We start from the raw sequence: 25,316 nt of genomic DNA on the forward strand, positions 1-25,316 counted from the left end.
AACAACTTAATTTAAAATCGGGAATACCACATGAAAATTATGTCACCTCGTTCTATTTGATTTTTATAGATAATCGTTATACTGCGTGCATAGGGGAAGGGTGTGTAAATATCGAACAAAAGTTAAATAAAAAATTATTTGGACCATTATATATTTTTGTGCATAACCGAGCGTGATATTTTGTGTTAAAGGTTCGTTCGCGTCGTTATCATGACGCCCTATATCAGCAAACATTGATAACAAAATGTGTAACTCCCATAAGTAAACATACAATCCTAGCAGGTTGATTAGGTACAATTTTCAATTACGTAAGAGTGGTTTTTTGAAATCAAACACATTTCTACTCAGCAATTATATTATATTTCATTTTTTATTTACATGAAATGCCGAACGGTGTAGCGTTTGCCACTCGTTCTTTTGCTATTTACACACGTACCTACACTACTAACATTCAAAAACCAAAATCTCCATCACATTTGGTAGAAGTAGTTTTACAATCTGTACAGTTAAACAGCGTACCATCTAGTATCACACGTATTGCTAAATCATGTAGTTTATCTACTTAGAACATATAAACTAAACAATTCATTTTATAACAAATAAAATTTGCACACACTAAACAATCAACAACGTCTTCTACTGCCTACTATAGTACAAGTCTATTTACAATTAAAAGGAACTCAAATTACCACCACCCTCGAGGCTGGCCGCCGTGCACTAAATGATGACCATAGGATGACATGACTAGAGGTGAACCCGTTGGTAAATTATCAACCCCTTTGGAACCTGGTGGTACCGGTCCATTCGCTCCACTAAGACACGGTTTACCATCGCGCACTAAAACAGGTACCGCCACGCGACGTGGCGACGCCATTGTGCCGTTTACTTGCTGATCGTGTAAGCCTTTCTCGTGCGCTGCCCTTTTTGTCTTGTATCTGTAAAAAGAAAGACGCGAAATGTAGTCATGGTTGCCGACAGAGAGAAGCTTTCGTAGTGACACGGAACGAATTTTCAACATAGATTTAATTACACCAAGCTGCTTAGCTTTTCTTACACCGTATGCTTTATATTAGAGAGAAAGTATGTAAAGTCTTGTATGAAGAACCAATGATGAGACTTCAAACTTCGAACGGACGCAGTGTTAATGAATTTGTGAACTTTGAATATTGCTCGAAACTTTAACCTACAAAAACTTTCACAATAATTTAAACCATTAGATTATTAGATAGGGTAGATAGTAGATTCTTTTGTACAGAAGAAAGTGGATATACTCAATTCATGTTTTGTTTGAATTTGAATGGCAGTAGGTACGCTCTCCATATTGCAAAAATTGTAGGACGGTACCTTAGATCAGTCGCTCATATTGCTAAATTCCTACAGAATTTGGAAGAAAAACAATGAGACAAGTGCCAGGTGGCATGTAACATTTATAAAGGAATCCGCATTCAAGCCAAGCGATCTTTTTTTTTTCGATAGCAAAAATCAAGGTATTCTGATTGTGTAATCACCGAACAAATGAACGTTTGTCGTATCTCTTGATTATCTCCACTCAACAATCAATTCCAAGGTTTAATCACTCAATTTGTGTAACGCTAAAGGATTGAACCATCGTTCAAAACTTTGACTTTGGCGTCTTTTGGTAACAGTTGTACAAAACGAAAAAAGTACGAACTGAAAGAAAGCTAACAAATAGGGGTCACTGTCAAGCGAAATTTTGAGATACAAAATCCAAGCACTTGTGACATTCGCTATAATCAGGGTTTCCGGTGAAGCAGTTGTCAACCAAAGATCAATGACACGCAGCTTTTATAATTGGATAAGGTATCTTATGGTATCAAATCTCATTGCAAGAAATAAAGAGTATTAAATATATTAGAAATTGACAATTAACTGTGGTGTAATTGTGGACCTGTGTATGTGGACTTCACCTCTTTGCGCCAGAGGTTAACGCACCACTGCAGTTGTTTTAAACCCTTAAAATATCAAAAGTGGTGTGCAATGTTCCTACAAGGCAACGCGAGCTTGTACGAGTTTAGCAAAGACCGCGCCGTCAGCTTCTTTGACTCATACAAATTTTACAGACAAAAACCGATGGATCGTCCGAGTGTCGTACAACGAAACCGAGCCATAGCGAGTCACATATGCTCGTATGTCACACAGCTTCTGGTTCGAGACCGAGTCAGGTTTTCTTGATTTCTTGAGTCCAGCGGATGCCACGAAGGAAACCAAGACGGAACATTGCGTTTTCCTAGATTCAAAAATAGAGTGTGCCAAATTCCAAAAAATGTTTGCTCTTAATTTTTTTGTTAGATCATTTCTATTTAAATTTGTAGTACAAGATGTACCAGATCGAGTGGGAGTGCATAGATAACTTTGTTATTATTGCAAAATTTAATATAACAGATTTTTACCTCAATAGAAGGAACTCAAAAAAAAGATGGTGGCCGCCCGCTAAATAAATTCGTTCTTAGCGCAATCCATGAATGTTCCGCACGTCTACCTGTCGTTCCGTGCTATAGTTCAGTCCCTAAACCTCGTATCGTCTTAGGGTTTTCCATATGTGAAAGCTTATGATTTCCAGGTGTGCGCAACTACAAAAAATTAACTTTGGCATTCATCACTTTCTTGTCCGAAGTCGGATAAAATTGTTATTTATTTCCAATTTTGTTGGAAAAAAGATCAAGTTCGACTGATCAATGACCAAGGAATGATACATGTATTTTTTTTGGTGACCTAAATATTTTTACCCAAAGGATGTCCAAATATTTCTTTATGCATCAATTTTCTTGGATAACTCGATTGGTAAATGCCCAAGAATTTTCTTGGGAAGAAGACCTCGTATTGGCTTCACATTTTCGCTGTATGAAAGCTTATGAGTTCCAGATTAGCACACTATCGAAAATTAAAAATCGATCTAAAATTTTAAATCCTTATTTATGCACCAATTTTCTTGGGAAAAAGACCAAACTCGATGGATCGATGGCCAAATCATTTCTACTTCTCTTATACTATGCGATCAAAAATGAGTTGCTGTCGAGTCACCTTTGGAATTTTTGTTTCCATGAGAAATCGTACTTAACTTGAACTTCCAAAGGCGACTCGACAGCAACTCATTTTTGATCGCCCGTTACCTGTACTAGGTATTCGAAGTGATACAAAGATAATTAAAATGATAATTATATATTATCTATATTATTTATGCGCCGACAATCTGGGAAACGCAACCACGAAAAACACACAATAAGCCTCATTCATTTAATGATAGAAAATACACAATTAAATCCGTCTTTCAACCTGAAACACTTTCTTAATTAATTGCCACTCAAAATGGTTGAAGTTTTCTCTTTCTTCTTTTGTTAAATTTTTAGGAAATATTTGATCATTCATGCGCACAATATATTATTTATTATGTCATATTAAGAAATTTTCAAGAGCGCGCAAAGCGGGTTCCAATACTATTACCCCTCTCTGGCTACGGCCCTGGTGATCACGGACCTGATAATAATATAAGTTCGTATGCGGTAAATTCGACTCGGAAAACTCGCCCCCCCCCTCCCCCACCCCGAGCAGTCTCCCCCAAGATAATTAACCCTCGGAATATCCGCCCCCGAACATTCACCACCGCAAGAATTTAAAAGCTTGGGGCGCCAATGAGTCGTAAGGATATGGTATGGTTGGTTCCGCTTCCGATTACAGGAAGATTTTGTTTATTTTGCAGTCGAAGCAGGAGCAAACAGAATAAAAGGCAACCGGCAAATGAAATGTACTAACATACGCTAAACAGCTAAAGTTAAACTTCTTTTTGTGTTAAAAGAAATCACTTCGTCAATTTTCAAAATTTCAATCAAAGGTAACTTGATTTTTTTTAATGGAACTACCAAGTTTTTTTTATCGCATCAAATGTTGGATTTGATTACCTTTTTAACAATATAAGCATGTCGATATTTATCTTTTACATATTTTTTGTAATTCAACAATTTCTAATAATTCACAGTGTTTTTTGATTTCCAAAGCCTCTCAGTAATTAATAGGTCGCTAAAAATTATAAACAATTGAATTTATAAAAAATTGACTCCAAATAAAATAAAACAAAAACTTAAAAAATTCAAAATAAAAAGTTTAAATAAAAATAAGAGAAAAATAATTATTTCAATAAATGTTCAACACCACACCTCCCAGGAAATTGTTGATTCAGCCATTCTTTACCGTTTATTGCAAAATGAGTTAGGACACCATCATGCTGAAACCACATTTCTTCAACGATGGGCACCAGAACATTTTGAAGAAGAGCCAAAAAAAAAGTACTTAAAAATTTAAGGTAAAGAGCACCGTTTAAAATATGTTATTCAAATTCCATTTTTCTAACACAACAATCAACAACAGAATTGTAAATGCTAATAAACTAAACTGACAGATGTGATTTCATTTTATTTTGTGTTAATATTTTCTAATGTGGCTTTCGTGGCTTACTATTCAAATTTATTTATTTATAATTTCACGCTTTGGTCTAAATGCAAATTCATTATTTTATCTACGACAAACAAGAGTTTTTGTTTTGTTTTGTTGGGGGTAAATGTTTTATCATTTCAATTGGTGTTCTTAATTTATAACGGTCTACTGATTACTGAGAGGCTTAAAAAATCGCAAAAACACTGAATTATTAGAAATTGTTGAATTACAAAAAATAGGTAAGAGAAAGAGATACATACCGACATGCTTATATCGTTAGAAAGGTAATAAAATTTTACATTTCATGCAATAAAAAAAACTTGGTAGGTAGTTCCATTTAAAAATCAAGTTACCTTTGATTGAAATTTTGAAAATTGACGGAGTGATTTCTTTTAACACAAAAAGAAGTTTAACTTTAGCTGTTCAGCGTGTGTTAGTACATGTCATGATTAGTGCCACTGCAAAGTCTCCGCCTTCTAAGTTTTATGATAACTGCGATATTCAATTTTTACTGGACACCTACTTTTTGAAAAACCGTTGAATTGCGTCTAAACTACTCATTTTAGATATCATGTGTAATACATAAAGTCACACTAGAATTGACCAAGAAATCGAAATATGTAATAATACACAGGGGGTTTCATTAAAAAAATGCAATTTTGATATAAATCACCCTGTATAACAATTGCAATTTCGGTGAAAATATTTTTAGGTTGTAGCCTTAAGGGTCCTTCAACATTCCCCCACAATGAATTTTAAATATGCGCGTTAATAAACCTACGACCCACACACTAATGGCCCACCCTGTATAGTGTAACAAAGAGGGCGATGCCCTTGTAAATTTAAAGGTATAGAGACATTTATCAGGAAATTCTGTGTACTTTCAATCCGCTAAACCAACAATCCGTGAAGGTTGAACTTTCCTAACGTGAATTGGAGAGAGGTCCCGACAAAGAAGTATTCTGGCGGGAGTGAATTCCACAAGAGCAACCATTTTCGGGTGCGAATTTTCCGGGGGTGAAATTTTAGGGCCAATTCCTCCGTGTGGTGCCGAATTTACCGGGAATAGTAGTGCAGACAGTGCAGTTGGCGCCGAAACGTTGGGGTGAGCAAATAGAAGTTTTAGTGAGTAGTATTTGAACCTGTCTTAGAAAACGTAGGAAAGTGAAAATACAGCGATTTTTGGAGCAGCGGTATTAGATCAAGTTCTGTGCCTACGCTGTCACTGCCTTTTTTTGTTCTCCCGCATCATCAAGAGGGATCCGAAAGGACGGTGTGCCGACTCGATTCGAGTGGTGCAAGACGCTTCGACGAGGTGTTCAGACGGCAGTCAAAGGCCATTGGAAAAACGCTGGATGCGTTGTATTAATGCCCAAGGGGCCTATTTTGAAGGACGTTGATTCACTGTACAAAAATGTGAATAATAATTTTATTTTGAGACTAATTCCGACATTTTCCGTATGATACTCGGACGTAACGTTGCTCCAACATGAATCTACAGTTCGTAAGTTAAAACGAGACGACCGCGTTCTGTTCGAACGCAAGAAAATATTGCTGTCGTGCGTGGTAATGTGACTAGAACCAGATTACACAAGAGTTTGAAGCCAGGTCATTGAAAGAGACATCGATTTGCTCAGTGGGCCTTGGCTCGACAAGCAGAGAACAATAGAACTTCACGAAAAGAAGAATTTTCTCAGATGAGGGGCACTTCCACCTCAGGAATGGCCTGCCAGATCATGCGATCTTACGCCTTGTGACTGTTTTGTAGGGGTTTGTGAAATCAAAAGTGTATTTTAACAAACCACAAACAATCTAAAAAATTTTACATTTTCAATAGATTTTGTAAGTTCTACTTCTTGGACATCCTATATACAGAGTGAGTTTTTTTCATTTTCAGTATTAGGATCTCGGAAACCGTAAGACATAGAGATTCGGTTAAATGAGTTAAAAGAGTTGTAGTTTTAAGAGCTTATTCAAGATATGCTTTTGTTTTTTTAAAAAAATCCACAGTTTACTAGATATGAGCGAAAAACAGATTTAGTGATTTTTCATTTAGCTGCTGTAGAATCGTTAGTATTATAAATACAGAAATATGCAAAGAACAAAAATTGTAGATTTTTTTCCGCTTAATAAGGTACATTTTATTCACGGTATCATTTATTAATATTTATTCTTCTTTTATAATTTTCGAGATATAACGCAAACTTACATTTTTTTAAATCGTAATCATAGTTGGCTGTGACATCTTTAAAAAGTGCATTTTTTTTGTTTACAATGATATAAGGTTCATTGTACTTACTTTGACAAATAAACATAATCTCAGAACTGTAAAGAATAGTAAAAATAGATTTTGCCATGGGAAACATTTTTGTTCTCTTAATTAGTGTCTATTATAATATTTAACTTGCAGTTAGTTGTGCGGCGGGGCACCGTTGTGTTGAAACCAGCGTAAATTACGTCGTGTTTCCAAATCTAACCCATCCTACATATCTTGAAATTCATTTGGTAGAAAATGAAGATAACATTGGCCTGTCCAATTTTCGTCGTAAATGAAAGGTAGCTATCTCACTAGATATTGTTTTCCATGGCCAACTCTGTTTACTTACCTCTCAATAATACGAAAATTACTGCAGGGCGTTTATTTATTAAAGTATATTTAACAAATCTTATATCGTTATAAAGAGAAAAAGTCCTTTTTAAAAATGTCAAAGCCAACTATGACTACCATTTAAAAAAATTAAAGTTTGTATTATAACTCAAAAATTGTAAGATCTAAAAATAAATTAGTATGTTCATCATGTTAAGCATTAAAATGACTAAAACTTTTATTCGTGTCATTGTATTTCTAATAATAACGATTCTACACCATTTAAATGAAAAATCTCTAAATCTGTTTTTCGCTCATATCTAGTGAACTGTGGATTTTTTGAAAAAACAAAAGAATATCTTAAATAAGCTCTTAAAACGACAACTCTTTCCTCATTTAACCGAACCCGTATGTCTTATGGTTTCCGAAATCCCAATGCTTAAAATGAAATAAAACTCACCCTGTATAAATATTAAATTAATATCAATGGCTTCCTGGCTTGAGCTAGGTGGCTATTGCGATTACCGTTTTTAGGGCATGTCAAAAAAATAAGTTGACTCTTTCACTGTCGATTTTTTAAAAATGCAGAGTAATATTCACCTTTGTTTTCCACTGTCAAATAAATGAGACTGCGACATGAAAGACCGGTTCTAAGCAAGGATACTATATAATAAAGTATCCTTGGGTTCTAAGTACTGCGTCTAACAAAAAGATAGCTACATGACTAACTGATCCAGAGTAACTAATTATAATGACTTTTTTTGGCCATCTATCGTCCAAGACAATTATAGTGACTTTGAGATAATCCCTCTTGTCTTGCTTTTTCTTGTTCTTGCCAGATCAAGACAAATACATAGTTCGCATGCATAAAACAAGATAATTAATGCAATGAAGCATGAACAACGATTTTTGTCACATTTTCGCGATAATGTATCAACGCTTGTGTTAAGCTCTCTTTCTTTTAATCAATAAACAAACTTTTTTCGCCATAGAAGTACGTATGAAAATCTAAAAACACGTTTCAAAGTTTTCGCGATTTTCCAGGTTTCTCCTATCAAATTTCTAAGTTATCAAGTACAAATTTTAGTGCACCGTCGGGTATAGTTGATGGCTGGTGCCCGATTGTTGGTCAGTTTGATCGAAAATTAAATTCTGCATATACAGGGTGTTCACTGGAAAATTGAATTTATTGATATGACGAAAATGTCACTTCAACGTGTAAATATTAACGCTTGTCGTACGGTTTTAGCGGTGATACAGGCTGTTTCATACAAACTTGAATATTAATGATTAGAGAGTCCTTCACACCGATGCTCGTATCTACTAAGTTGCGAAACCATTGTATGTGCTACTTTCTTTAACAAAAGTCAATATTACAGACGATACACAAATACAAACAAGATAAATCCGAATGTGGAACTGGGATATTAAAGTAAACACAATTATCGAAGCTATAGACGACTCACCTGTGATTTTGGAACCAAATTTTCACTTGCGTCGGCGTTAATCTAATTATGGACGCTAAATGTTCCCTTTCTGGCGCGGAGAGGTATCGCTGCTGGCGAAACCGCCGCTCCAGCTCGTACGTTTGCGCCTTGGAGAATAGGACGCGTCGTTTCCTTTTCTTTTGGCCGCCTCCATTTTGTCTTGTACCGTTCATCATGTCACTACAATCGTCTATACTTTCATCGCCTGCGTGGCTAAGTCCGGGACTCTCGGGACGGGTAGGTCCCGACCTGTCCGAAAGGGCCGGGCTGGTGCTGTCCGGACTGAGTTGCGGGTGGTGTTGGTTTACTACTGCAAGAACGGAAAGAGGCACAATGAAATGTAAGAAATGGATCACAATGGTGGCAGATAATTTTGTGTCAATTCCATACGTGGGTATTAAAACCGCAACCGACGTGATAGTTTTGTTAACAATGGCGTTGACAAATAATGAGATAGAACCAGCTGCGATTTCAGCAGCTGCCGCTTTGATCGGAGAAAAGGCGTGTTGGTAGCAACGACCAATCCTGCAGTCGGTTATAGATGGAAGTTAATTTCTTTTTAAAAGGGAACTAATGTGTTTTGCCCTCTTGTCATGTGATGTATCGATTCCCTATTGAGTACTAATTTAATTTTACGCGCTCATTGTCCTTTACGGGGCACATATTTAGGGAGGGTAGTAGTAATTCAATTCATACCGTTAGGCTCCGATGTTGGATGTGGAGGCCACGATCTCGGCGGGATTGGCAGTAAAGTCGTATGTCCGTGTGGAATTTCGGGGTGTTGCGTGTAAATCGGCGGATCCGGCTGATGATGATTTTCTATATTTGTCGCTCTTTCGTTGAGTTCCAAGATATCGCTTATGGCAAAACCCGCGGACTGTCTTTGGTGGTTTTGATGGTGGTTGGTCGGCGCGGCTACTTTCATACTGTCCAATAATCTGAAAGAAAGCAATGCAATTGCCTTTCAAATATGTCGTACAAATGCGTATGTATATGTAATAATATAACTTTAATTCGTCTAACCCCGCAGCCGTTGAGATTGCATTTAATTTCTACAAATCGAGTATAGAAAATTATCACAGGGTCATTTGTAAGAAAGCGGTCAAAACATATTATGAGCATCCAAAATATAGGTAATATAGGTCTGTTCAAGAGTGAACATGTCATATGATTTATGTAGACTTCATCCCTATAATTATATACTGTTTGGATTCTTCTGCACACGATTGATACCCACAGCAAAACCATTCGAGGATTAAGGAAGGCGTCATTAGTCATTAACTCATTACCAATTCCTTGTTATGTAAGTGATCCCTAATTTAAGCGTCAGGCAATTTATTAACAAAGGTAGTAGGGAAGAGTGGATATACACACGTGGTAGTGGTTCTTCACAAATTGAAATCTAAGAAACCATGGAAAGGATACATTCAACATGCACAAGCTTCGATTTACAACTCGCAATAAAATATCATTATATCACAAAATTTTACCCTTAAAATTCGCATTATAACATTTCAAGAAAGCGGAAATGTTATAATTTGGAGTTAAAAACTAAGATGACAAGGCCTTCGAGCCGAGTGGAACAGGGTTTTTGGAGAAGTTCGACTAAAATAAAGTATGTGCGGTGATAAGTTCGTCATTGGAGAACTTGCCCGGTAAATTCTCCTACGAGAATATTCATTTCCTAGATTATTTTCCCGCAGAATCCTCGCGTCCCCCTGGCGAAAAATTAGCCCAGTCTTCCTTGAGCAGTAGCTGACCCCAAAATTCACCAAGAAAAAACTCGTGTTTACAATAGCTCGAGTAATCAGTTTTAGAGTTCGGTGTTATTTTTGTGATTAAATTCGCCCCAAAAGATTTGCATCCAAAAATGCGCCTTCATCCTAGAAGATTCACCTCCAGAAATATTCGCACCCGGAATGTCCTCCCCAGGAATATCCGTTCGTCCGTTCCCTCACCCACCCCGCCTTGAGAATGTTTAACCTCAAAAAGCTCGCCTCAGGCAAATTTCGTCCTTCTCGATATAATCATCCAATAGAAACTCGCATTTAATTATTCCACCGCCGAGATAATCACACCAAACGTCATCTCTTATTCCTTTTTCCGGCTCTAGTGCAATAATCACGCCTGGGAGAATGTAGGCAGCACCAATGCACATACATAAAGGTTAAACTTTACCTTAACTAAAGCATAAAGTCTAAAGCAAGAAATTAGAGACATTTTGAATTTGACTCCAAAGTAGGTACTTTTACAATTTCGAAATAAAAGCTTCTATTCACAAGTTCGCCGAATGTAAAACTGCATCAATTTCTTCAAACAGTTATCTGCAGAAGTAAAAGTAACTATTTAGAAGCCGTTAGTCTATTATCAATTTATCACTAATCTGGTTTGAGGTTGGGTTCGCAAATAAATCTACCTGCAAGATATTTTTAGTGTAACAATTCATTTGTATCAAGGGAGGGTATACATGCATAAACAGAAATACTTTCTAATTCCTGAGTATCTTATCTACCTACTTGTGAACTGAAGTAGTTACTATACTAACAAAGAATCTACTACGATTTAGTAGTATTTACTACTATCACTGATTGCATCTGTGCTATACTTAAACAGTAGGTATGCATGGGAACTTAGCTACACAAATGTACGAGGGGTTGGCTGGGCTGTTTTGAATTTTGTTGCAATTTTTGAATGTGCTGTTTCTTAATCACGCATGCCTTGATAACTTGTGTGGCCATTTTTAAAACAATTGCAACATTATTCATTTTATTATCTGTCAGTTTATGTCGTCGCACGTTGTATATTTATCAAAATGAATAAAATCGAATCCCTTACAAAACAAGGAAGCCCTGCAAACATTATTTTTGAAGAAATGTTGGCTCTATACGGGGATGATTGTCCTTCTAAATCAACACTATTTGCGAGTGGTCAAAATTGTTTAAACATGGTCGAGAATCACTGGATGATGATCACCGTCTAGGGCGTCCTGTTAACGTCATCAATTCAGATGTTATTGAAAAAACCAAGTGGGGTAGGTATTTGAAGATGCAAGACTAAAGAAGCGACAATTAACACTGGGAGTTTCAGAAACCACAGTTTTCAGAAATATACACGAGTAGCTTGAGGTGGACAAAGGTTAGTTTGGTTTGGGATGGGTTCCGCGAATGCTTTTTCGTCATTCCAAACGCGTGTCCGCCCAGAGACCTATGAACAATTATTGGCGCGCTGCGGAGATGAACCAGATTAATTATCAATCAACGCACCAATGCACGAGTCCAGACTTTCAAAAGCTGCTGTAGCTGATTATGGTTGTGCCCTTATAGTCCGGATTTAGCACCCAGTGACTATTTTTTCTTCCCGAATCTCAAAAATACTAAAAGGGGGACAACATTTAACGACAGTGACGAACTTATAGCAGTTGTTGAGGGCCATTTTGCTGGAAAACCAAATCAATATTTTTATACTGGGTTAAAGATGACATATTGAAACGGTGTTATATACCTATATTCAAAAGCAGGAAAACTGTATTGAAATAAATAAGACAACGATTCTTATTTATACTACATCCCAAATATAAGAATATGGATCACCCACTTCATTATATTGAAATAGTTATTCGTACAACTAGAGAAGAAAGTGGAGTCTTTCAACTCGAGTGAATTGAACGAGAGTTGAAAAACACTTTTTTTCTCAAGTTTTAGGTACACAAAATTTTTCCCGAAACTACAATCAAGATTGAAAAATCAACGTATGCAATCATTAAGTTTTGACACATACAGGGTGTTACACGACCGTTCGAAAAAAAAAAATCGGGTTGTAGAGGGCATCAAAACAAGCACTTTTTCCAAATAAACCGAGGGTCCAACGTGTTTCGTTTGGGAGCCACCCCCCAAAGAGTGTTTAAATCTGCATTTCTTCTTTAATTTTTTTCTCAGCAACCATAAGAGTTACAAAGTCGGGTGGCATGTCTTTGAATAGGTTTTTGGGTATGCTCTTTCCGATTTTGCAATTTTGTTTTCAAAATTCCTACCCCTAAAGGGCGCACCCCTAAACTAGGGTGCAAAAAAAAATTCTGATTTCGACGAAATTTGGTATCTGGGTGTTTTTTAACATGAAAATCACGAATCTGAAATTAGTTTTTGAAAATTCGAAAAAAAAAGTTCCACTGCAATTCTTGGCGGGACAACGAAAATAGAGATAATTCCACGAAATTTGTTGTGTACATACTAAACGAGTTAAAGAACAAAACTGTCGAACAGTTTTTTAAAATAACTTTTCAAACAAAAGTTATACTCATTTGAATGTTGGTCCTTCGGGTCGCGAAGTGTCCCAAGCCTACTAGTAGGCCATAATTTCGCATGTGTTGGTTGACAATGTCGCAAAAACAAAAGATTAACGGTTTGAGTCGATATTTTGTTATTTGGAATTAATTCGGTCATTAAATGATTAAAAAATTCGATGTATCGATTAAAACACCTACCAAGGTATTTTAAAGCGCTGATCGATTTATTTATTATCTAAATAAGGTAGGGGAAAAAGTCAAATCACTTTCCGTATGATACTTTTTCACTATGATCAAAAATTTTCATAATCTTAGGTTGAAAAATAACTTCCAAAAGAACACGCTCCTTTTAAGGACAAATCGAAAAGGTACATTAAATTAATGTGAAGTTAGTTGTTATTTTTATTTCTTCCAATTATCAATTTACAATTTACATTTGTCAACCAACACATGCGAAATTATGGCTTACTAGTAGGCTTGGGACACTTCGCGACCCGAAGGACCAACATTCAAATGAGTATAACTTTTGAAAAGTTATTTTAAAAAACTGTTCGACAGTTTTGTTCCTTAACTCGTTTAGTATGTACACAACAAATTTCGTGGAATTATCTCTATTTTCGTTGTCCCGCCAAGAATTTCAGTGGAACTTTTTTTTCGAATTTTCAAAAACTAATTTCAGATTCGTGATTTTCATGTTAAAAAACCCCCAGATACCAAATTTCGTCGAAATCAGAATTTTTTTTTGCACCATAGTTTAGGGGTGCGCCCTTTAGGGGTAGGAATTTTGAAAAAAAAATTGCAAAATCGGAAAGAGCATACCCAAAAACCTATTCAAAGACATGCCACCCGACTTTGTAACTCTTATGGTTGCTGAGAAAAAAATTAAAGAAGAAATGCTGATTTCAACACTCTTTGGGGGGTGGCTCCCAAACGAAACACGTTGGACCCTCGGTTTATTTGGAAAAAGTGCTTGTTTTGATGCCCTCTACAACCCGATTTTTTTTTTCGAACGGTCGTGTAACACCCTGTATATCAATCTAGATACAGGTATGTTTCAATTTTAAATGTCATTATAAGATTAACGCAGAAATTTTTTTACTTTCCTCACTAGAGAGGAAAATCACATTTTCATCACCATTTTTAGAGACGAAAGTACTTGTTTCTAAAGTCGTTTAAAAAAAAATAAATTTTGTTTATTTATTTATTTATTTGTATTTAATTCTCAACATTGTTGTTGTTCTAGTACGTCTTTTGTTTTCATGCCTAGTTTGGGAATACAGAAACGACTCCTCGTGCCTGTACTTACTAGTTAGGTAGGTACTTCTAAAAATTGTGGTGGCATAGCAGGTGTGTATGGTATTGCTTCTGTTTATGTAAAATTAAATCAAGCGAATAAGTAGATACTGGTACCCGTCCGTAAGAAGGCTAAAAGCAACTTATCCACAGATGACCAATTTAGAGGCTGCAGGAGGAGCTAACTGACTACGTGGCGCACTAATAGATGGAGGGAGGGGGGGATGCGTGATTTTTCCCCTTCTTACGTGCCGGCCGGTACAGAACGTGCATGTTGAAACTTGATTGTCTCGTATTACACCGATAACTGCTCTTTAAGCAGCTTTACTGTTGCTGCAGGGATGCGTACATACTCGGTATTTCCGCCTAATTGTCGGCCCGTGTGGCGCAGTTCAGTTGAATCTGGACTGTGGTGCTAAGGGTCGCTGGTTCGAATCCGGGTTTGAGCATGGATATTTGTAAATTTATAGTGGGTTGGGTTGGTAGAACAGCCTTGGCTGAAACCCCGCCCACTCAAAAATAAAGGCAAAATAAAATCAATTCCTCCGGTAATGAACTCAAACTAATGAGTTTCAGAATTCGTCCCTTTAGTTATTTCTTTTGAAACTCCCCGGATTGACTTCACTATACGTGTAATTGATCAAACATTTTTGAATCTCGATTTAATGTTTTGGGATCCCGGCCTACTTGGTCTGAAAAGAACTTCAGCCACATTTTTACTTTTTAAAATCCAAGATGGCCGTGACAATTGAGAAACAAACAATTCTGTGCTGGGGTAAAGTGCCATTTCGGTTAATAATAGGCAAACTGTTATTAAGAAAAGTTTTGAAAATGAAATTATGTCCATAATATACAAAATTTCACAGATGTTGTATTTTGAGTAAATAAAACAAATGAATTATAATAATAATAATAATCTTTATTCTTCTCCTAACGTAATGACATGGAAAAAACAAATTCGAAAACAAAAAAAGACAGAAGAATCACAAGGCGAAGTTCAGATATACAAAGAGAAATCTTCGTATCCTGTTCTACCATGACAGAACAAACAAAACTTATAAATTTAATACCTATCCTAATGAAAAATTGCCTTAATCTATATTATTCGGTGATCGTAGAAAATATACTAATTCATAGTTTAAAGAAAAGAAACAACTAAAAAACAACTTAAAAGTAGCACACATGTTTAGATATTAGAAGAAACCTGTTGTAATATTAAGAACTCGCGAAGTTTCTGCTTAAAAACGCGGGCGGAGAGATCTTTTAGACTGTCAGGTAGATGGTTGTATAGTTTGGATATATTATAGGAGAAGGAGCGTTGGTAAAGAACTGTAGTGTGTATGGGAGTATTATACTGACTTCTAAAACAATCAATGTTTTATTTTCTTAATTCTATAGATATTGAATTTTTACGTAATAAAATAAGGGATAAAAAAGAAAGATAATTACTGTCCCGCTATATTTTTTCATAGATTTATAAGACAAATTTGAAAATAAAATGTTTCACATTATTTTCTCGACAAAGCGTCCACGGGTAACTAGATATTGCCGACTCAACACGGCTTTGATTCATTATTCATCTTTTTTTGTCCTCTATTTTATTCACGGATTTTATTCCGTAAAATTCAAATATGGCGTCAATGACAAATAAGAAAGTAGTAGCCTGTAGCTCTACATCTAGCAATTCTGATAACGAATTCAGATTCTCCAAAAAAGTGCCCCTAGGTTTTTCGGTAATATCTCAGTTATTTTCAAAGACTTTTTAAAAATTTCAAATGCGTTTTTTAAGTCACAAATACGTGCAACGTTCCCCATTTAACTTAGGCGTGATCCCAAGTAATAATTATTACTTATGAGCCACGAATTTGAACTACCCTGTACATTAATGTCTAAAGGTGGGTTCATAGCTCTCCGTTCATTCGTTGCGTTGATCCGTCAAACGGATAGTACATTTTGTTAAGGTTCATAGCAATCCGTCCACATTGTACATTTGCAACGTATAACCATAACCTAAATTTTATTTTGTACTGTACCCTCCTGATTTTCAGTATGAAAAATGGTACGAAAATAAGAACACGTTGCTATCTGAATATCACCGTGTAGAACGAATAGGCGAACACTGTTAACGTACAAAACATAACCTCACTCTTGTTAAAAACGGACCAACTGAAACGTAAATGTTCAACTTCAACCAACTTTTCCGTCGTAAACGGACGACGTACGATTTAAAAATTTGCTGTCTTCTGATTGGCTAACGGACAAACGGAAACGTATGAACGGAGAGCTATGAACTTACCTTAATACTTTAATTGCTGATGACGAATTATCTTTGATTTAAAAGAAAGAAAGCAATCCTCAAATTGCCGTACCTATCTGTTTTTTAACGTTGCCACTCTCTATATCTGTGAATGATTAGGGATTTGTATAAAAACTGCGTATGTTTTAACAAATTATTTTTAGTGTTTATTAATGTCATTTTTTCTTATGGATATGTAAAGCGCGTTTTTTATGAAATGTCAATTGGTTTAGTTATAGCTCTCAAGCAATATTGGACCAGGCCCCGAAACGATTTCGGGCCTGTCCAAAGTTAGAGGTTTTGATTTCAATTGAGCTTTTATTTACCAAACGATTAAACATTTGTAGTATAAAAGTAATTACAGGTCATGTTAAAAATTGCGGTTACGAATGAAACATACACTTACCTAATCCATTTGTGAAAATGGTGCAGATGATTTATACCTTGTTTAAGTTTTAAGTTAAGTTTATGCTTACTTTTTTATATTGTGCTTTAAATTATATATACCTAATATAACGATTTTGTAATTTGTAACGTCACTCAGACTGCTGAATTTGCCTAATTTTAGAATTTTAATCTTAACTTTGTATTATTGGGTAATAATTAATATAAAATGGGCGAATTAAATATGATCCGTGTAAGGTATTCTCAGATCTATATACTGTGATTCAACCAACCTTAACTATACATATATAGGTAAAGCTTATCTACTGAACAAAGCAACGAAGTTAAGTGTGATTTGAGTAAATAGGTATAGCAAAAAGTGAAAAAAATCATCAAAAATTTACAGTAGAAAGCTTGGAAGAATCCAACAATGAAATGTTTTTAATCAAGCACACGAGGGATTCAAATCAGGAGTTCTTTACTCGGATCCTTTCGGGCAGCTAAGATTATAAATGGTTTCGAATAGTTTTCATGCTTTCGCCTGCACAACTTATAGGAACCCTGTAGGAGATATGCAATTTTTAGAAAGAATTGCGCTGCCACATTTCGATTGTTAAGTCTACTGGGAGGATTCGAAAAAAGGATTCAAAGAATAAAATACGAATCACAAATTCTTCTTTAATGTAGAAGTATTTCAAATCTTAAGTGATACCCCAGTCCTGCTTGGGCACAGACAAGAGCATGTTGAACGGGGGCGCAAAAGTGTAAAATGAGAGAAATATAGCCTTATTTATCAGGAGATGCAAAACATTGTAATAGTGCAGTGAAAACAAAACAGAACAATTCCCGGATAGATATAAGGGCGAATTTTGGAAAACTTGTTTTACGATAAAACCCCTGCTCTAATCCCTCAAAGTCTTGTATCTGTGACCACAAATCCTAATTCCTTCCCTAATTAGGAATCGTAATGTTTTCTTAATTGTGAGGGGGGGGGGGTCTGTTATGTTACCCACAATGCGCTTTATTTTCACCAAATGGTTATAGTTTTTAAACTTTTAGAACGCGTATATCTTGACTTGTTATAGGTACTTAACACATGTAGCACATTATAAAAGGCCCTTTTGTTTAATTTGAGTTAGCTGAGTTGGTTTTACTGTTTTATCATGGAACTGACAGAATAACTCTCTACCCTAATGCGATCAGTTAAATTCTAACATTTGCAATTGATTTTTTAGCGATAAGTACATCAGTGACTTACCACCACACAGTGCTTCTTAATTCTACTCATAAGTTTAGTTTAAATATCAGATTTTATACCTACGAAAACACGTCCTTGTCTTAAACGAGTGCACTCGATCCCTGAAAAGCAGATATCTCACACCTTCGAACCTGCGTGTATAGTGACAATAATGATTTTTAACAAATTTTTGCAACAAAAAAGATTTTTCTCCTGTTTCTCGTATATTGCGTTAAAGGCACATCCGTCTCTTTACCGCCAACTATGCAGTGACCAAATTTAAAAATATAAAATATACAAGTTGTCGGGGGAGGTATTAGCAGATCAAAGACGGCTCGGTATTGTTGTAATAAATAATTTTAAGCACAAAAGCTGGTATAAGTGTTTGTAGGCGATAAATACTTCAAACTACCTGCCTTTATAGCTGTTCTCAAGTAAAAGTCCTTATTTTGAAAACGTGACTTCCGCTTATTACTTCGGATTTACTCAATTGTCACCTGTGCGACCCGTCCTCTTTAATAGTAGCTATTCTACCTGTCCCAAATTGCACTTCACGTTTATTTACCTTTAACACTTAAAGCGGAAATGAATTTTACTACCCCTAACTTTAGCACCATTCAAAGAAGTTTTACAATGAAAGTCAGGTAGAGATGCGGCTTAAAAATTGTGTTAATTGTATAGTGAAATGTTGTAACTAACCCAGGTAATGCCGATCGTATAACGGCTGCGGATGAACACCAGGCACCGGGAAGCAGCGCCGGAGCCCACGGGTGCAGTAGCAGCGGCGGCCAGGCCAAGAAGGGTGCTGCCACCGAGGGCATAACTGTTTCTGGCTTTGCACCGGTCCGAGGCTTCTCTTCGTCAGCCAGTGTTATTTGCACTACTTACACATATACGAGCACTTAGAAAAATCGCACAAATTCGCCACGAGCGTGTGAATTAGGACGTTTTTTCCCAAAATTTTTAATTTCGATCGCATATACGCACATACGAACAAATCCGGAATCTTTAGGCGATGATTTCAAGTGGTCCGGCACGCGAGTACTCTTGACTATCTGGAGCACCCGTACTGAAGAGCGCTGAAGAGCGACCCTCTAGTGGATGGGCCTCTCGTGGACCTCTTATGTTAACCAATACAAACCTCTCTTGAAAAGGTGGAGCTTCTTTCGGTCCAATGGGGTATGCGTTTCATGTCAGCTATCGATTTCTAAAGGCGCTTAGAATGTGATACGACCGTAGGGGGTAAGTTTTAATAAAGCAACATATGATACTTACAATGATTGCGATAAGGGTTGCGGTTGCTACACTTCAAAAATATAAATTATATTTATAAGAACAGGACGTTCATGTTATAGATAATCAATTTATGTGTAAACTTTTGCAATATGTTGTGCATAATGTTAGAATTCAACCCTTATATATGAACTTCGAATTTGACGTAAAGCGGTTGTAACATTTTTCCTTCCCTACCGAGTTACCCCTACCGTAAAAGTATAACTAATTTTACACTTTTCATGTTAAAAGCCGCGACGTCAGTTACTCATACTTTCTATCTAGGTAGGTACCATATAATTAGATGCAAAGTAATATAAATCTGAGGTATTAGAACAAATTTTGATTATTTAGGACTTGGGTGATAGTTATCTTCAATTTTTTTTAAGGGTTGGAAACCATCCGCATGACTTTTAGTTGTAAGAGTGTGTTATGGAGAAGATTCTCACATATTCGCTCATACCTGAAGATGAAGATATGACTATGAAGATATTGATTCAATTCACTTATTACATTCGGTATTCAGTATAGCCATAGCTACGATGCCTAATCTATACAAGATCACAACCACCCGAATTGATCAAGATTTGCGATCATTCTTTATCCACTGTGTCCAAGATAAGGATGTATATCAATCATAGTGATCTTGGAAACTATAGAAGATGAACAGTTATTATCATGGTGTAAAAAAACTCCGGTTAGGTACCTCCGAAGATATGCCAAAAAAATTTGCCGATTTTGTTTTTACTTTTGTCTAATGTAAAAAAAAACATACTCGATTGGCATTTTTTGTTATGAATACAACGATGTACGTAACACAAAAATTGACAACTGTTGGTTTCAACAGGATGGTGGACTCGCGCACAACATTTTCCAGGAAATTTGTCCGATAGGTATTCTCGCAAGATTATATGGCATTATGCGCGGGTGTCGCATCCTATTGAAACCATCAGTTTCCAACTTTTGTTTTTAGCCATATATCGTTATATTTGTAATAAAAAATACTACTGAATACAGTATGTACTTTTTTTAAGGGCCATATAAAAAAATAAAGTTCATGATAATTTCTCCGCAACGAGACGTTGCATTGGAAATCTCTCAACGCTATTTTGTGAAGCTTAGACAGTGGCAATGAGAAAGTGTTTTTTTAAATTTTTTGTTTCTGGGCAAATAACATCAGAAAAGAATAAAAACGAAATCGGTAAATTTCGGTTTTTCTGAATCGGAATTTTCTAGTTTTCAATAACGTATCTTTAGCCTAATTTGACCATCGTCGTATCCTCTATGGTTTCGGAGATCCCAATGCTAGACATTCTTATCTGGGCCGCAAGAACAATAAATATTTTCGTAAATTGCTACGCCACTAAAACGGGAGTGCCAAAAAAATTCCGATCATCTCAAAAATTTACCTTTAAACATGAACAACGAATCTTACTTTTTGAAAATTTTAATGTAATTCTTGTTTCGATAACTGAAGTATCTTAAGATTTTGAATTATTTCCACACGAAGAATACATTTCATAAGAAAATTATTTCACTGTCACATTTTCTTTAATTTTCAAAAACTAATTTTGGATTATTATGTTCATGTTCATGTTGAAAATAGCACGGTACGCGAACTTGGATGGGATCAGAATTGTTTTTGTACCCCGTTTTAAGAGCGCGTCATCGGTAGGAATGTTAAAATTTTTTTCAACATTGGAAAGGGCTCCCACAAGCCACAAATGTCTTTCCTTAACGAAATTTTAATAAACAAATTACAGAGTGCTACTATTTAAACAAACATTATCCATCGTCTGAACTTGCATAACAATTGTAACCATTTATTTTCTGAATTACGAAGCATTATTGTTTACTGTTTACGATTTGCCGAAGAACCCTCGTAACATTTGAAGCGATTTGATGGATGGCCTCATCTATTGATGGAATTTAACCACGTAAGGCCGCATCGAAGTACACGTCGATTAAAAGAACAGTTGAAAGCGTAAGGTAGAACGCATGGAATTCTAGTTGCCATCTTCCGAATATAATATATATCGATCTCATAGTTTGGGAATCCCACGTGATTAGTTTCACCTGTACTCCAAGTGGAGGTTTTCATAATATGCGTTTTACCATTACCCTTTATACGTAAGTATACCGCCATGTTGCATTTCGTTTACTTATCGTGAACCTTCTTTAGGTTTCGCCTTCGGGGTTACTTAATACTTACTTAGCGATTACAGCTAAGTAAGTAATTTGTGAACATCAGTATCTTTTCCATCTTGGTTAAGTTAAGATCGGGTTTGAAACGCGAATCTTACTAGACTCCACTTCCTTCTGAAGGGGGTGGCCCTGGCCAATTAAATATCTTACCAGTTATAGATGCAAATTACGAGTAGAGCGAGGCCCTTCAGGCATTACCGAATCTAATTATATACCGAGCCCGGCAGTTTGGGAGGTTTTTCTTTGATTGTTTACAGGATTGGATGCGAGAACTGACCTCACTTCTTGGCGTCAACAGCTAGCTTTATTCAAGGTAAGAGTTGCCTTGTATGTGTAATGTGTTTTACTTGTACTTGGGCCTGTACGTGCGAATTGTTGCCCGGAATATCATTATTATTTTTTGTAAAAAATTGTTTTAAGTAGTTTAAGTAATTAATTTAATCGATCATTATTGAGCTGGGATTTATTCTTTTGGAGGAAGTTAAATGGGGGTTTTCTGGGAAGTTTAATATAATAATTAATTAATATTAATTAGGTAATCTTTTGTGTAAGTAACGTGTTTGGAGATACTTTGATTTGACATTAGAATAAACCTTTCGTTAATTTGACTTCACTTGACACTCAAAATCTTATTATTTGCTGAATTTGTAACCCACTTTGTAGTCTGTTGGTTGCAGCTAGGGAATACCATACCGGGATCGCGGGATAGTTTAAATTTGGGACCGTATTTTTAAATTTGATCGCTTAGTTTCGAAGATGTCTACAATGAATCTCATACTCATCTTTTGGTGAGGCTGATCTTTCGGAGTAGAGTAAAAAATCGTAAGCGCATCTTAAAAGATCACGTCAATAAATTACGTTATGTTGGGCATCCTTTGTAGTTGTATTTCTTCACATTTTTTACCTTCTAAATTAGTTTTCGGACATGTATGTCCAAACATATTTTGACGGTATAAACAAATACATGATTTGTATCTTCGGCATGAAAATTAAATGATGAAAATATTCAGAGAATGATTACCTAACGCTTGCCTTATTGCGCCCATACCTCTTAGGATGCTTTCATGAAAACTACTGCACGAATTGCGCCAGTCAGTCAGATTTACGGATTTTCAATTTAGGGTTTAACCACAGTACAATATAGATGTGCTCTCTCTATCTTTAGTATAAGCACAAACTGAATCAAGCTTATGGACGTCAAGTGAAGCCTTATGGTGTTTTCTTACGAAAATCACGTTCGCGCGAAGAGTTTTATAGAGGAATTTCACAAAAAGTTATGCGACGACACATGCTTATCTTGAAAGCCGTTTAGGAATAATGCATGTTTCTCGCGTACTCGTTTTCAATAAGAGTGCAAATTTTAAATTTTGGTTATGATACTTCGCCATAAAGCCGCATAAAATTATATTTGAGCCCTCATGAAAGCTTAATTTAGATCCGAGTGTATAGTTACGTACAGTCAAAGTTTTATGTTTTCATGTTTAGCTTTGCTAATAAATGTTACGTTTCTTCCCAGTTTAAAGTTCCATGCAGTTCTACGCAATTTAAAATTCTTAAATAAAAGGTTTTAAGGTTAGAAGCATAGCAGTTCAAGTTTCTTGCAAGTGTTCCTGATTCGACGGTACCTTGAGTGCATCCAAGTAGGATGTATAGTAATTAATTCTGAATCTAAACTTTCACGTTTCAAATATTTGAGTTTTCATTGGTTATTGCTACAGGTTTAGTGCAAATTTTCAACAAAGGCAACATAATTTTTAATTGGTCACTACTTGGATTAAACTCATTCAACGGCTAATTTTAATTGCTATTTTGGAATGTACGAAGACGTTTCTGTGACATTCAAGAAGAATTGTCCCAAATTTAAAATGCCTTCAACTATACAATTTCAACATTGGGGTTGAAAGTTCCGGGTTTACCTACTCAGCAAATGATAGCAACGTTGAACGGTCCACGCGTCGATTACCTGCTTCAGTTCTAAATTTTGGTTGTGCAATTTTCAAAATGTTATTATAGCGCTTGATGAGGACTAGGGATCTGTTACATTTATCACTTTGCGACTTTGCTTAATTCCGTTTACATCATCTACAAGTACACAATTTGATAGGTAACATCTTCCTCCTATAGTAGGAGAATATTGTGAACTTACTGCTTTACAAAAAGAGCAAACAATAAAACTGAAATATGCACAGGGATGATCGAAATAAATTAGTTGGTCTAGGTACCTACGTAGCGACGGAAAATAACCATGACCAACAAACAATCGGATTATATCCGAATCGTCTATTTGTTCTTCAATAAAAACCCAAACCAGATTTTATGATCGTATCATTCTAAACGTTCTAAATAACTTCCGGTCAACAAAGGTGTTATACAAGAATTTATCACCGCAACACCTGTGAATGTATCCGCATCCTATTTCTACATAAAATCGAAACAAAAAAAACTTACGCGTATCTGTACTCCTCGTCCATTCCTATGTAATCGGGTGGAATGATGTTCCAGCTATTATCATAGCATTCATCGTACGCGTTGATCGCCATACTTCCTTTCAGTGGAATTACCTACACTTAACCGTATTAACGGCTGCAACCTGCAGCTATTAGATTCTTCCGATTCCACAAATAAATGTAATATAAAATTGGATGAAAAAGCTCTCTATTCACTTTCTTATCGGCTTATCGGTCTGATATCGAGTCCAGCTGGGTAACTACGGAGCCCCACTCCACCAATATTATCAATTTTATTTAAATATTAAGTTGTTATCGTGGTATTCTGACACAGGTGCAAATCTGGTGGATAAGATCATGAACGGTCTTCCCCTTGCCCCACCCTATCCCGTCATCTCTGTCATATAATCTTTGTCGTTTTGGTCGTACGAGAAGGCAACACGAAACACATCTGGAGACGCTTTGCACTCATTGTCGGTTAATAAAATTCAAAACTGTGCACATTTTATAATTAGGTATAGGTATACCATTTGCTGATTTGGGATTAGGTAGATTCCTGGGCAGATCAACGCCATCAGTACCTAACACAATGCGATGGAGGTGGGTACCTCCCCAAATTAAAGTGACTATACCTACATAATTTGTCGCAGTAGACCTTCTTCAAGTACTACAGCAGTTAATAGTGGCAATCACCTACAAATTTAAGAAATGTGAGTGCTAAGAGCATGGAGAAGTTCGTATATTCCATTACGTCATTCTTTAGATGAAGACAAGAATGGGCGCAACTAAAAGTTTTCGTGAGATGATTCATGTAGGCTGTCTCGTCTCGGTGCAGTCTAATGTTCTATTCATTGAGTGCAAATCAAAGGAATTAATTTTTACCAACTACAGCCTCCCCCCTCGACACCTTATCGTGATCGATTCCCTCACGTCAATGTTATTAGAACACTTCCTTAAATGTGTGTTTAAAAAAACTAAAATGTTTTCCATTGTGAATTTTATTTTAAGGACACATATAAAAGGTGGTCGCTCAGTCGTTTTCAAAAATGTTGTTGTTGCTTCATAGTGAACGTGAACGAAAGTATGTACTGCAAAATAAAAGCGATAATAACGCGTGCATTTTCGATAAAGTATGCATTTTCGAGATGTTGGTTAGACCGGATCGTAAAGGAGTTTTCGGCAGACGAGGTTTAAATTTCAAAGAGAACGTATAAAGAAAAATGGAAATTGATCTATTAATATATTCAATTAAGTATGTTCACATGAGTATTTAATCGAGTTCGATCAAACCATCAGAGCATTGGATTTTGAATTTCAGGTTTTGAGAGGAGATAGAGAGCCATTATAAATTAAAAATTAATCGTCATTAAAATTTGT

General features: G+C 36.0%; 1 protein-coding gene across 1 annotated transcript; it reads right to left on the reverse strand.

Annotated features, from left to right (window-relative positions):
* Positions 1-341: 341 nt before the first annotated feature.
* On the reverse strand, positions 342-24,130 carry LOC116168816 (homeobox protein Nkx-2.2a-like). The gene is made up of 4 exons (XM_031484804.1): positions 23,941-24,130; positions 9,220-9,461; positions 8,503-8,833; positions 342-935 (listed from the first exon to the last, which is right to left on the reverse strand). The coding sequence occupies exons 1-4, from the start codon at positions 24,030-24,032 to the stop codon at positions 686-688; spliced, it is 915 nt and encodes a 304-aa protein (XP_031340664.1). The 5' UTR covers positions 24,033-24,130; the 3' UTR covers positions 342-685.
* Between the last annotated feature and the right edge of the window lie 1,186 nt (positions 24,131-25,316).

This window comes from Photinus pyralis, unplaced genomic scaffold (assembly GCF_008802855.1).
Source record: "Photinus pyralis isolate 1611_PpyrPB1 unplaced genomic scaffold, Ppyr1.3 Ppyr1.4_LG4, whole genome shotgun sequence".
Lineage (NCBI taxonomy): Eukaryota > Metazoa > Arthropoda > Insecta > Coleoptera > Lampyridae > Photinus > Photinus pyralis.